This window comes from Polyodon spathula, unplaced genomic scaffold (genome assembly GCF_017654505.1).
Source record: "Polyodon spathula isolate WHYD16114869_AA unplaced genomic scaffold, ASM1765450v1 scaffolds_825, whole genome shotgun sequence".
Classification (NCBI taxonomy): domain Eukaryota; kingdom Metazoa; phylum Chordata; class Actinopteri; order Acipenseriformes; family Polyodontidae; genus Polyodon; species Polyodon spathula.
This window is the reverse complement of record NW_024472312.1, coordinates 26,788-41,121: the sequence shown is the minus strand read 5'-3', so window position 1 is coordinate 41,121 and position 14,334 is coordinate 26,788. Positions and strand designations below refer to the sequence as shown.

The window sequence follows — 14,334 nt, the reverse complement described above, 5'->3', positions numbered from 1 at the left end:
AAATGAACACACACTGCATGGAGTTGCACGATTTCTTTAAAATGTCTTCAGCGAAAAAGACACCAGCGGCATCTTATGGAAATATGTGTGCTAAAGATCGCTCTGCCCAGTACAAGGGGACAGTTCGCGTGTTTATACATTTATTTGGCTTGGCATTCATTTCTGTTTATACGCTACACTGTATGCTGTTTACATTACAAGCTGCTGTATAATCAAGACTCATTGCAGGATGAAAAAGGGCATTCAGCAGGTTTTGTCTGACACTCGGCAGGTATTTAAGTAAAATTCCAGATGGCCGTTTGCTAAAGCTCTTGACTGGTTTGTCTCTTGCAGTTGTCTTCTGTGATGAAAAATGAACTGCATTTAAAAAAAAATAATAATAAATTGCCAGACCTACTTTGCTAATATTTGTAGTGCTAGATTACATCATCTTCAGATTGCAACTTCTGGTTTCACAGGCTATGATTAGCGCAATCTTAAATGACATCAGGTAGCCCAAGATTAGTGCGATTTTTGGGAGTTTTAAAATTAATTTAGTATTTATTTTGCTGTTGTCTCCTCTCCCTCTCCAGCCTCTGCCAGAGTTTTCCCGGATCCCAGGCCTGGTCATGTCTGGCCGTGCCTTCTCCGACTGCCTGATGATCGTGGAGTTCCTGCACAGCTACGGGAAGGTGCTGGGCTTCGACGTAGCCCGGGACATCCCCACCCTCAGCACCCTACAGGAGGGGCTCCTCAACGTGGGAGACAGCCTGGGCGAGGTCCAGGATCTGCTGGTGAAGCTTGTGCAGGCCGCACTGCACGACCCCGGCCTACCTCACTATTACCAGGTGAGTGCTGTGGAAACATCTCTGTTTGATTTCAAATAGACAAGAGATGCACAGAAGGGTAATTGGTCACCTTAAGTTGTGTTGCATGCGTGCTGCGCTGCGCTGTTGAAAATTGCTTAACCACTTGTGAAATGTATGTTTTTAGTATTCCTTTTGTTAGTTAGAAAGTGATTCTCCTGAAAAATCATTATCGTAGTCTCTTAAAAATCCTTTACCTGTGATCCATTTCCTTTCCCCCCCCTCTCCCCTCCACCATACTGCCCAGTCTGTGAAAATCCTCGGGGAGAAGCTGTCGGAGATCCAGCTGAATCGGAGCAGCGTCTCTGAAGGGCTGCGCATCTTCCTGGAGGGGTGCGGGTTCGAGCCGGAAATCTGCGACAGCCTGCAGAGCAAACCCTTCCAGGTGCACCCTCCGGAGAAGAAGGCAGCCATCCTGGCCTTCCTGGTGAACGAGCTCAACGGCAGCAACACCGTGATCAGGTAGGAGCAGCAGCAGGGCTAGCGAGCCCACAGCGGAAGCACAAAAGCTCGGACGTGGGTGGATGCAAACCGCTGTGTGTAACGTGTAGCTGCCCTTTTGAAGATTCCCATTTCTGAACCTCTCCCCCCCCCCTCTCACCGCAGTGAAATAGACAAGACGCTGGAGAACATGTCGGTGTACCGGAAGAGCAAGTGGGTCATTGAAGGCAAGCTGCGAAGGTATTTCAATTTAGTTCTAATGTATTACCAGCGTGTGTCAATGGACAAATTCCTCCCATTTAAATACAATGAATGCAGGATTTTCCCCGTGCCATTCCGTCTTGCAGTGTGGTCTTACCTGTTGCACCTTGTGACGGAAGATTTTAATTATATTGTAACAAATAAGCTTGCTAAATGGGTGGATTCAAAACATGGATTTCGGAATTGATTTTAAAAAAGGAATTGACCCCAACCCTGGAACCTCTAAATCGTGCCTTTTCTCGAACTGATTTTATAAACTTGTCTGTTTTTAACGCAGGCTGAAGATGGCGCTGGCGAAGAAGACGGGGCGCTCGGAGCTGGCGCTCAGCCTGGAGGAGCGGCGCCGCAGTGCCCGTGTCGCCGAGGAGGAGACCCTAGACATGGAGGAGGGGGTTCAGCAGGAGAGGGGGGCCCGCAGAGCGCACAGGGAGGAGGCCAAGCTCAGCGAGGTACTGTCTGTGCACCACTTCACTGAGCCACGCTGTGCCAGATTCCAGTTAAATATTCATACACCATTTGGTCCCTGTCGATTTAACCACATGTTGGTGTTCATGGAGCACAACCGTTTGTTCTTCAATGATACACTTCAAGGGAAAGAGTAATAATGCTTGTTTTAATGTTCAGTTGCCCAAAGTCCCGTTTTACAATTCATTTATTTACCTGTCTATTGGTGTAGTAGAGTGAGATGTCCAGCAGGTGGCGTAATCAGGTTCTTCAAATCATCTCTGCAAAAATCTATTGGTTTATTTACTATTTCTGCTTCTTTCAACAGGGCGATAGCCCATCCACAGCCAGTGTCCCTGAACTGGAGAGACAGATAGATAAGCTAACAAAGGTAAACCATTTGTATCATATTAGAATAATGGTCTGTTTCACAGACCCTAAGGGTGGTGCTAATCAGGGTTTGTGAAACCACCTGGTTGTCGTTCTAAATTTGATAATCTGGATTGATCACGTGTAATGTGTAATGGTTAACTGATTCTATCAGTGTTTATCGGGAGTACCTTGCTAATGATGTTTGTTTAGGTGTTCACAGTAAATGCAGTATTTCTATGTAAGTGGTAAACGCCTCTAGCACTGGATTCATCAAGGTAGTCTTATTGGTAGTTTTTTCTTCAGTGAAAAATGACTTTTCATGGCATTTCCTGGTCTAAAAATATGTATTTTGAGATTTCACTTTTTAAACATATATTAAAGCAGGAAAAAAAATAGCATTGTTGCATTTACAAAATTATCATGTTGTTATACAACAAATGTTTGTAAATGTTTAAATGCTGACCTGAAAAGTCAATGCTCAGTTGTAGAATATTGATTAGTGTATACAGGCAAGACTGCATTGCACCTCTCCATCCTAATTCCTTGGTGTTCTCTCTCTCTGTCCGCGCTGCAGAGGCAGGTTTTCTTCCGGAAGAAGCTGCTGCACTCCTCCCAGTCCCTGCGCGCCTTGTCTCTGGGTCAGGATCGGTATCGCAGGCGCTACTGGGTCCTCCCACACACAGGGGGCGTGCTAGTGGAGGGGCCTGAGGAAATTCAAGGTAGGGGCAAATAGCAGTTATTGGATTAGTTCAGTTTTTTTGATGGGGGTGGTTGCGTGCATAAAACTTATTCAACTAAATGGCCAACCTGTTTGAGTTATTCTGCAAGTTATTGCCTGTTGTGCTGTATTGAGCAGCATGTGTATTTTATAATAGTGCTGGGACAAACATGAGTTAATTTTATTTATGTTCCACTCTTTCAAATACATGCTAAAAATAATTGTAATAAAAATAATAATAATAAATGTAATAAAAATAAACCCACCAAATTACCTACTAAACAAAGAAACACAGGATTCCTTTTGCATGATTTTTGAACATTATAAATTGCTACAAAAATGCTTTATTGCCACCAGATATCTTTTTGTCCTTGTACTAATTTTATTTTTCCATGGTCTTCCAGCCTCCGAGGAACCTTTCGTGAAAGAAGAGTCTCTCCGAATCACAGTCCCGGTGATCTCCCCTGTGAAGAAGGAGCCCAAACCAGAGGTCAGCCCCCCACCCCCTCCTCATCCGCCCATCGAAATCCCTGATCCGGAAGCCCCCTCGCTAATGAACAGCCCCAGGGCTCGGGGGCGCCCCAGGAAGATCAAACCCGAGGTGGAGCTGCACCTGAAGAGCGCTCGGCGGCGAAGGCGGAGCAGCAAAGCCACGCTGGCCAGTGGCCTTCCAGAAGAGTCTCTGGACTTGCCCAATCACAGCCAGCAAGACCTCAACCAATCTGCATTCCTGTCCTGGCTCAGCCAGACCCAGGGCTCTCTGCAGAACGGGGCGGATCGGAACTCTTCGGGGCTCGACGGCTCCGCTCACACAGACAGTGTTAAAGAGGCTGCCGAGAAGCAGGGCCAGTGGTTCAACCTGCTGCCCAAGACTCCCTGCGAGGCTTCCGGCTCTGACCCGCTCACACCTTCCAAAGACACGCTTCCACGCACCTCCCTGACCAAGCAGACCCGCCCTCGCGCACAGGTACGATACACAGCGGGCCAGCCCTGGAGGAACAGTCAGATACTGAAAATAAAGTCCAGTACCTTGCGATTGCTATGTAATGATCTCCCTTTATCTCCACAGTCGACGGGCGCTCTCATGGGCGGGAAGCCCACAGCCCTGCTTGCTTCCCCTCAAGTCTCTTCCACGCCGGCCCAACGGCCCCAGAGGAGGAGGAGGTCCAGCCCCGGTCGTGCTGCCCCTCCCCTCGAAGGACCCCTGGGCTTCTCCCTGCCAGGCCTGCAGAAACGGAGAGGACGGCCGCCCACCAAGTTCCTCAAACAGGTGGAGCAGAAATACTTCACCCAGCTCATAGCCCAGCCCATCCCATATGGTAAGTCTGACCCTCTCCAAAGACCAGGCTCTGTAGGCTTGTAGTAATAAGATTTGATCACAATATAACACACCCCCGGGCTCAGCTAGCATAACTATACAATGTGCGCTGGTTCTTAAAAGGCTGTGAATACCCTAAAACATTTTTGAAGGTAGTTTTGCTTCTTGATGCTTTTAAATGTCATTTTATTCAAAATCTCTTACCCATAAACATCATGTTTGTGGAAATCCTGGATCGGTTATGGACGGCTGAAATGTGGTAAATGTTTAGGGGTTTGTTTTTGTGATATGACTGTAATCCAGCACTCCTATTCCATGTTTTTCACTTGGGGATGTTGTGCAGCATAGAGTCCCAGCTGGTGTGTCTGAGCTGTGCGTTTTGTCCCCTTGCAGAGATGACGAGGGGCTGGTGGTGGATCAAGGACCCAGAGGAGTTGAAAGCCCTCCTTCAGGTGCTTCACCCGCGAGGGATCCGCGAGAAAGCCCTGCACAAGCACCTCTCCAAACACCTGGAATACCTCTCTGAAGTTTGCACCCGGCCCAAGAATGGTACGTCCTGGCAGCCACACTCAACAGGCTTCCCACACGGTTCCACGGGTGGAAATAAATCTCCTAGGGGTTTGGGAAAGTTGGGCACACGTAGCTTGAATTTGAGTTCTCAGACATTAAAGGCTTGCTAATCTTTGTCTGTCTTTTGAAATGAGAAGAAATGTCTTTTGTCAAAAATATTACAATTACCCACTCGTGAAACTTTAGTCCTGTGCTTTACAGTTTCAGATTTTGATCCTTTTAAAGTGACACATGCTTTAATTCATTTTCTTTAGCACGCAAGCCTCTGCTGTTTTATTTGTGCATGGATATCCTTGATGTAGCCTTTGATATAAAACATGTGGTTTCTTTCAGATCCAATTTTCCAGTTCATTCCAGATGAGGCCAGCCCAGTATCTCAGGAGACCTTACAGAAATGGTCTATAACCCAAAGGGCACTTGAAACTGACCTGAGCGTCCTGCAGTGGGTCGAGGACCTGGAGCAGAGGGTCTTGGCGGCGGACCTACAGCGCAAGGTGAGGCACCAAATGGGATTCTGGGAAATGTAGTTTTGCAGTGATGGCTAAGGCTGCTTCTGGTGTCCTCTAACCCCTGCATGATGGGGTAGAGATGTCATGCCAAGGAAGGTGCATTTGCCCTGCGATCCAGAAAAGACCTTGTCCTCTTTCTGATCTGCTCTCTCTTACTTTTGTTATTCATCAAATAAAATGTTAGCAGCATTTTGGGTCGGGGTAAAGCACGCTGAAGTCAGCAGTTATTTTACATTTTCCATTCAAAATGGACATAGAGAAGGCATGTCTGTGCCCTAAAGACTCAGGGTTAGGCCCATGGCAGTTATCACATGTTCACAATTTATATTTCAAGATGGTACCCAACTGCAGAGGGATCGACAATGAAAATTGTGCGGAAAATGCTGTCTCTGGAACCAAGGTACAACGCTGGGTGCACATTGGGGATCTGGGTGTTTTGGTGGACCTGTTAAACAATAATGAGATGCTGTGTGGTTTTTAATGTCAGCAGATGCCATGCCTTAGTTGGTTTTGTAGCTTTATATGTTTTTTTCCTTTTTGTTTTTTGTTTTTTTTTTTATATATATATATATATATATATATATATATATATATATATATATATATATATATATATATATATATATATATATTTTACAAGATTAAATCATGTAATTGACTAGTCTTTTATCATACACAAGCTATAGACGTTTTAACAATTAAAACACCTTTTTTATATAAATTGTATACATTGAGCTTTCCATTTGCTAATTCCAGTATTTAGTCTTGGTTGAACACACACTGCGTTTTGGCAGTTTCAGTCTTGCCTTGCAACAGAGGGTTAAGTATTTCCTGTATGAACTAAAACACACACTGTCAAGACTAGGCTTGCGTTGGCTCGCTGCTGGCGGCTGCAGATGAATTGATGTGATGCATTGTGACACGTGCTGTATTTGATGCTTCGTGTGAAATGCACTGTAACAGATCGCCGTTGTACGTTTGTCAGTGCTTGTCCCTCTACTTCTACAGCAGTGCCACTGATCGTTTGAGACTGAAGTGCAAGCCGTCTTGATGCTAGTTAGTTTGAATCAACTAGCCTTCGATTGTGACGCACTCCCCCTCCCTTCCACAGTGAATCAGAGCTTGTTTCTATTTTGTATGTAATGTGGCTTTGCAGTGGAGGGTAAACTCGAGTATTTGCGACTTAGGTAGCATGTCTCTGTTTTTGGATTATGAAAACGATGTGCAAAACTTCGAATGCAGCAAGCCCTTGTATTGTGATAGTGCCACAATACAAGCCTGGCTTATTTTGACAAAAGCTATATAAAACAAGGAATCGATGCTCCCAGTAGTGCAGTGCTGGAGTGGCGAGCTATTGGAAATCTCTGTTCAAACTGGGCAATAGTAAAAATTTGCATTACTAGACCCCTTTTCAATCTTTGTAGGGCTGGACCTGTCCGGACCCAGACTCTACCCGGGACGATCTGGTGTACTTTGAGCACCCGGTGGACCCTCTCGATGACTGGATCATCAAGACCAAGAAGGAGCCGTGCGAGTGCCTGCGCGTGCCCACCCACCCCCTCGACCTGGCAGTGCAGCGGCTAGCCAGCCTGGAGCACAACATCGAGCGGCGCTATCTGAAAGAACCGCTCTGGAACCTCAGCGAGGTCATCGCCGACAAGGGGACCCCGACTCCTCCGCCCAGCACGGAGGACGGGACGGACAGCGCCCCGGGAACAGAGGGGTATGGGGAACTGTTGCTTGCATTTTTTTGGAATTATGATTTTCAATTATGAAATTCTGTCCTTCTACTCTCTATGATCCTTCTTGCATAGATAAGACACTGCCATTATGCTGGATTTAGCCACATCACACTATGTTGGTTACAGCTATGGCCAAAAGTTTTGCATCACCCTGTAAAACTAATTTTGCTTCATGAATTTGAATGAAACCTGCTGAACAATTTTACGCTAACCATACTGAATTCCTTACCGCTTTGTAGTTTTTCCACATACTTAACAAAAAAGTGACAAATGTAGACTTTTTTGTGGCATTTTGATAAAATCTAAATTATATATGATTTTTTAGCCAGATATGTAGATCTGAGCTTGTAGGATATGTTTAATAAGATGCAATTCTTAATTGGTCACATTCAGGGTTATATTTCTGGAGGACCGACACGAGCGGTTTTGAAAAAAAACTGCAACAGTATTTTACTAGAGCCTTTTACAATAAAGGCTCCCTTTTGCTTAAATTGTATTCGTGGATTAATTTATGCTGAGTGTCTTTTAGAAAGACAAAGACCTCAAGCCGTTTTAAGAATCGCTGTTGGTATTAATAAAGCACTCTTAATAAGGTGCTTGTGTTTGTGTGTCCCCTCCCCCTGCAGTGTTGAGAGTGAGATCACCCCTCGTCTGCGGCTGTGGCGCCAGGCTCTGGATCGCTGTCGGAGTGGAGCCCAGGTCTCCCTGTGCATCCAGCAGCTGGAGAGAGCCATCGCCTGGGAGCGCTCCATCGTCAAAGTGGTAATGCTGCCTGCCCATCGCACTTCCTTCCCAGCTGTACAGCTAGGCAAACGCATTGAATACAATGTGAAATATGCCAAACCAAATTAAGCCAAGAGTATGCTTTTGGAATTATTTTATCTTTTGCTAATTTTTTTTTTTTGACTACCTCAAATACTGATGGCCAGGGCTTGGGGTTAATTCCTTTTTTTAAATCAATTTCCCACTCCCTTGTAATCAATTCCAACACACCATTGATCAGAATTGCAGTTAGCAGCGTTCTGTTAAAACAGGCTTCTCACAGCGGCTACACGTGACTTCTGCATCTGCTTTCATTCGAAGCCGATTTTGAATGGACTAGCCATCACAACAAACGATGTCTCCTAAAATATCAATTCCTTCAAAATAAAGTGGGATTTTAAAAAGGAGTTGGGATTGAAAAACAGGAATTCACCCCGACCCTGCCCAAGGCAACATTGTAATCTGTATTAATCGCTAGGGTCTGCCCCCCTCTCATGGGCTCTCTCCCTGTTTTTGCAGACGTGTCTGGTGTGCAGGAAAGGGGACAACGATGAATACCTCCTGCTGTGCGATGGCTGTGATCGCGGCTGCCACATGTACTGCTTGCGCCCCAAAATCACTGACATCCCAGAGGGAGACTGGTTCTGTACTGTCTGCGTCTCCAAGGTGAGAGAGGGGGTCGAGGTACGCTTTCGCTCTACGCCTGATCACATCATACTGCATTTTGAATCTGGAGAGTGTGAGGAGGAATTCCCTTTTCTGATTGGTGTGTAATTTTTCTCTTGGGCGGTTTTTGATCTACCGCTCCTGCTATGAGCTGTATTCGCCTGACCTCAGCGCTACGTTACTAGATATAACTTGTAATCCTAACTTGTAATTTTAGTAGTATAATTTGCACTTGCTGTAAACTGTACTGTATTGAACGATTGACCTTGCATTGTAACCCTGTACTACCTTGTAAGTTGCCTTGACTAAAGGAGTCTGCCAAATAACTGTTTTCATTATTATTTAATCACAGTTTAAACTTGGTCTTAATCAACAGGGTTGAAAATCACATGCTTGGACATTTCCACTTGTGTGATGATGAGGAACAGGAAGCCGCTGTTGTAGTGCTGGGTTTTCAGTCTATATCAGTATGTCATATGGGTGTCATTGACTGTTTAGCCATTACAATTCAGCATGCTTGAGTGCGCTGATGCATCTCATGCGATTGCTCCTGTCTTGGCACTAACCCCTCCTCAATCTCTGTGCAGGTGAACGGCGGGACCCCTCGTAAGAAACGCTCCCCGAAGCAATCCCAGCGCGGGCGGAAGAGACGGGGGTACAGCGGGAGGTACGACTCGTCGGAGTGCTCTGAGGAAGAGGAGGACGAGAGCCCCAGGAGGAGTGGCATGCAGACTCGGAGGAGGGACCCCCCCACGCTCGCACACTCCCGATTCTCAGGGGACAACGGCCTCTCTCCGGCCAAGCGCCGGAGGATGACCACCCGCAACCAGCCCGACCTGGCCTTCTGCGAGTGAGTCCGTCCGTCCGTCCGTCCATACGCACCAATGCCTGCCATGTGGATCTAGCGACTGACTTAAACTGCAGTACCCCCTTTTCTCACAATTTCAGCTAGATTTTTTTTTTTAGAAATTCTAAAACCATTTGTTTTATTTCAGTGGAACTGGAGAGGTTACCCTGCCCAAAAAATCATATTACATTGTAAGATAGGTACATAGATAGGGCACTTAACCTGATACAATTATGCACACTGTGACCGAAGGGGATATGATAGGATACACCAAACACCTAGCTCGATATACAGTGTCAAGTCTGGCATCCGGTCTATAACAGTCTGCACCAAAAATCAAAACTATCTGAATGTGCTCCTCTTTGCTTGGCTATTCACCCCAGTTTTAATATGCCTATACTGCCTTAACTGTAAGACACTGTAGCCACTTGAATATCCAAAAACCGTATGTTCTTAGTAGTGCAGCAGACAGTCTTTTGAGCATAATTGTAATCCCTGTAAGCTGTAGGGTGAACATGTGCTTTAGTGCCCCGTTTAGCACCAACTAGACTCAGTTGAAGGTCTTCTCTCGATTCTCCCAATGGTGTAGGTTTGCTGTTGTAGTTTTCTGTGTTTCCAACTCCACTGCCCCCCCTGTCTGCAGGATCATTCTGATGGAGATGGAGTCTCATGAAGATGCCTGGCCCTTCCTGGAGCCGGTGAACCCCAGACTGGTCCCGGGGTACCGCAAGATCATCAAGAACCCCATGGACTTCCTCAGCATGCGGGAGAAGCTGCTGCACGGAGGGTAAGGGTCTGGCATTGGACCACAGGACGCCACGTCTGCAGCTATGGCCAAAAGTTTCGCCCTGTAGAATTAATTTTGCTTCATAAAGTCAAATGAAACCTGCTGAATAATGTAACGCTAACATATTGAATTACATACCGCTTTGCAGTTTTCCATATACTCAACAAAAAACTGACATTTAATAATGTGACATTTTGAACTCTAAGATGAAATACTGTACCACCATTATGGCTGCCGGTAGACTTTTGAATGTTGTAGTTTCTTTGATTACATGGTAAATAAGATCTAAATTATGTTCATCAGGTGTTTAAGGGACTTTAAGGGTGAGGAAGGTTGTGAAGCTGACAAGCGCTAGAGATACAAAATAAGCATGTCGAGTGCCATTAGCCACAGCTGTACAGAAAATATCAGTTGATAGATTTTACAAGGTGATCAGACAGCAAAATTCCCAAACCCTTCTTCACTGCAACACATCAGCCCTTAACCCATCTCTCCCTGTCTCTCCTAGATACTGCAGCTGTGAGGAATTCTCAGAGGACGCCCAGCTGGTGTTTGATAACTGCCAGCTGTTCAACGAAGACACTTCCGAGGTAGGCATGGCTGGACACTCCATGAGGAAATTCTTTGAAAACCGCTGGGATGAGTTTTATCAGGCAAAGAAGTAAAAGAAGATGCAGGAAAGAGGCCAGAGGCAACGCTCGCTCCCCCCCCCAGTGAAGAGATCCTAGCCAGGGAGGGCGCGGGCGTTGGAGGTGGCCGCTGTACGACAACGACTACTATTATTACCACTGCTAAGACTACTGCTGGAGGCCGCAGCTGGTTTTCGGTTTGTGTATATAAAAAGGAAAGTTCTCCGTTTTTGGTTTTGACATTTTTCTCTGCTGTGGGTCAAATCTGATGTAGCCCAGGCAGTTTTGAAAGAATCTGGGAACTCCAAACCAAAAAATAAAGTAGATTTTTTGTTTTGATATATAAATATATATTATAAATAAAAGAAAAAAAAAAAATAGCTGGGAATATTTAATAGCAATAGATGATCGTGAATGTGTACAGACCACATGTTAGTCATGTCTCCAAGAAAAATGCATTAAATGGCCAGTAAAACTAACTCTTTGTGTTGTTTCACAAAACCATGCTGCTTTCCTTCACTGATGGTGCCGAGATGGCAAATATCCTCCTTGTTGTTTTGGAAAACAAACCAGGCCTGTGTCTGACTGACTGGCGCGTGCGTTCGGCTCTGGAGACTTCTCTGCGTTCAGTGCAACACTGTTTTTTCTTTCTATTTCAAGAGGGGGTGAAGTGCAAAACGATATTTTCAAAGGCACTTTGCAGAGATTGACGCTGGTCTGTGTGTAGGTAGGGCTGTCTCTGGAAGTGAGTAAATAAACTGTTCTGAGGGAGATCTGTTGTAGCTTTCTTTTAAAATTTGAAAATGTTTGGATGTTTCGTATGGTGGGATTTTTGTAACAAGCATACAGCTTCAGTTGATTTCTTTGGGCTGACCAGTCCATGTGTTCATTGTATGCAGTTCAAAGGCATCTTCACTTTTAAACTTGAACTTGTGTGTGTGATTATGACCAATATTACACATACAGAACCCTTCTCAGTGTATGTAGTTCTGTTTGAGATCTCCAGGCTGGGGTTTGCTACCTCAACATAGAAATACAAAACATGTTTTTATTTTAAGATGGCTACAAAAAAAAAAAACCCTTCCTTGTGCAGTTTCTTGAAAACGGTGTTTGTTTTGAGGTGTTGTGTAACACTATCGCTACTGAAATAGAGCTCGTGATTTCAATGTGGAATTGATGTCTTGCCTGGTTTTAAAGTTCAACACCCCTTATCCACAAAATATTAACTGACAGGACCTGCTTAAACAGTAGCCCCTTAAATTAACTTCTGATGTAATTAATGTAGCAGCCTGCCAGGCCGGACGGACTGTTTTTATATAAAGGACTAGTGTCATTACTAGAAGGGTTTATACTTGCTAGAGTTTCAAACCCTTTACCCTTCCGAAAAGCCAACTGGTTAATATTTTAACTAAAATCACCCATGGTGCATAATCTAGAACATTGCAATGCTAACCAGCATGCTGTGGGGACAAGATACTGTAACAAGACTAGCGTGGAGCCGAAACCCACCTTGCTCTGCCTGCGTGGTGTTTAAAATAACCTCTTACCTTGTAGGAATGGTTTTAATATTAAACCCAGTGACCTATCCGGCTCCGATTTATCACGCCTGTGGAAATCTGCTCCCGGTCAGATGGAACCTCCCACTGCATAGTTTCATTGAACTGCGTTGCGCCGTTGATGTCTGGTTCAAGACCACCAGTTACAAACTGCTGTGCTGTAATTCTGTGCGGTTGTTTCCAGGTTGAGGAGTTGTGGGCGTTGTAACCTCAACGTGTTGTTATGGCACTTTTTCATTTTTTTTTTTTATTATTTTTATTACAGATATATAGGTCTGTCTGTTTCTCCTGAAGTTTGATCTGATTTTAGTGATGGATCAGGTGTAGACTTTATTTTTTTCTTTGGTACAAGTGTGACACCGCACTGCAACTACATGAATTAAACTCCATTTTGAAGTTGTAATGTGACCTTAGTCAGTTTTATTTCAAGGTGAGAACAAGATCTACAAAAAGTGATGGGGAAACAAAAGAAATGCAACGTTCCTTTTGACCCGAAACGGGACTACTACTTTTCTACAACCAAAATGTGGTGTTTTAGTGAATAATTTGTAATAATGTACAGTTTTTTTTGTGACTTTAAATTTATTCCTTTCTATATTTTTAGGACCAATATATCATTTTTAAAAGGAGGTATTAAACAAAGTCTCTGGAACATGTTGTACTGATGTGATGTAACACTTGTGCATCTCTGTAGAATATACTGTGAGTTGAATAAACCACATCTAGTTGAGCATGTCTGGTGTCTCTCTTGAGTTTATCTGTTTTGAGCTACATGTGTCCGAGAAAAATGGTGCTGCTTATTTTTTGCAATGCACGAAAAACGGGGTTTAAAATTTACTGAGGCTGGATCTGATCCGAATGTTCAGTTTCCTCCTGGCTGTACTTAAGTTGCTCTCAGATGTGTTTAAGAAGAAACAGTTTGAACAACCGCTCAATTGCTTGTCTACCTGGCGGGGTATAGAGGGGAAAGGGCTGGAGCAATGCCTTATACACAGGAGCTGTGCTAGAGACATTGCCATGGAAACAGTTCAGGTGTCAAAGTTCAGCGTTCCTCCTGTGTGTATCCAGGATGAAAAGGATTATACTCTATCTCTTTAGTGGAAATATATATATATTATTTTTAAATAAATTGCTTTAGAAGGCTTTTGTTTTAATTCAAACTCTGTCTGCTTATACAGCTATGGACAAAAGTTTTGCATCACATAGAATTTTTGGATTGTGACTGTAATAAAATTATATTTGAACATTAATTTTAGATCTTTTAATTAACATGCAATCAAAGAAACTACAAAACGACACTGCAAAAGTCTACCAGAAGCCATAACAGTAGTATTGTTTCATGTCAGATTTCAAAATGTGGCATTTTCCAGTTTGTCAGTTTTTTGTCAAGTGTAATAAACTTCAAAGTGGTATGTAATTCAATATGTTTCATTCAACTTCATAAAGCAAAGTGGGTTAATTCTATGGGGTGATGCAGCGTCTTTGGCCACAGCTGTATGTAGAGTAGGTCAAATCTGAGGTGTATCGCACTACCAGGGAAACGAGGCGAGGTGAATCGTACACTGAGTTTGCAATCCTGACAGTCTGGACACTTTTTAAAACTTTGCAAAATCTTTATACAAAAATAATTAACAAAAAAAAAAAAACGGAGAAAACTTTTTTTTTTTTTTTTTTTTTTTTTTTTTTTTTAATCCAAAAAAATTCAAAATTGACAAAACGAAGTTCAAGAGTCAAACCAAAACAAAACAAAAAATAAAAATAAAAAAAGCTCCCGTGAAAACAGATCAAACAAGAACGATCGTAACTATAACCAGTGAGTTTATGGCACAGAAGAAACAATACAAAACTAAAAAAAAAAATTGAATTT

General features: G+C 43.9%; 1 protein-coding gene across 5 annotated transcripts in view; it reads left to right on the top strand.

The window, feature by feature from the left end:
* The window catches only part of baz2a (bromodomain adjacent to zinc finger domain, 2A), a 28,278-nt gene extending 15,081 nt beyond the window's left edge, over nucleotides 1-13,197 (top strand). For 4 of the 5 annotated variants that reach the window (XM_041241837.1, XM_041241836.1, XM_041241839.1 and 1 more), the window contains exons 14-30: nucleotides 573-827; nucleotides 1,093-1,307; nucleotides 1,452-1,526; nucleotides 1,825-1,996; nucleotides 2,320-2,382; nucleotides 2,938-3,082; nucleotides 3,486-4,048; nucleotides 4,151-4,400; nucleotides 4,793-4,948; nucleotides 5,303-5,463; nucleotides 5,813-5,878; nucleotides 6,903-7,201; nucleotides 7,847-7,982; nucleotides 8,502-8,648; nucleotides 9,236-9,498; nucleotides 10,139-10,282; nucleotides 10,791-13,197. In XM_041241837.1, the coding sequence (XP_041097771.1) occupies nucleotides 573-827; nucleotides 1,093-1,307; nucleotides 1,452-1,526; nucleotides 1,825-1,996; nucleotides 2,320-2,382; nucleotides 2,938-3,082; nucleotides 3,486-4,048; nucleotides 4,151-4,400; nucleotides 4,793-4,948; nucleotides 5,303-5,463; nucleotides 5,813-5,878; nucleotides 6,903-7,201; nucleotides 7,847-7,982; nucleotides 8,502-8,648; nucleotides 9,236-9,498; nucleotides 10,139-10,282; nucleotides 10,791-10,947 (3,267 nt within the window). In that variant the 3' untranslated portion in view covers nucleotides 10,948-13,197. The remainder of the gene's footprint in view (nucleotides 1-572; nucleotides 828-1,092; nucleotides 1,308-1,451; nucleotides 1,527-1,824; nucleotides 1,997-2,319; nucleotides 2,383-2,937; nucleotides 3,083-3,485; nucleotides 4,049-4,150; nucleotides 4,401-4,792; nucleotides 4,949-5,302; nucleotides 5,464-5,812; nucleotides 5,879-6,902; nucleotides 7,202-7,846; nucleotides 7,983-8,501; nucleotides 8,649-9,235; nucleotides 9,499-10,138; nucleotides 10,283-10,790) is intronic. The other variant, XM_041241840.1, reaches the window with a different exon arrangement.
* The last annotated feature ends 1,137 nt before the right edge of the window (nucleotides 13,198-14,334 follow it).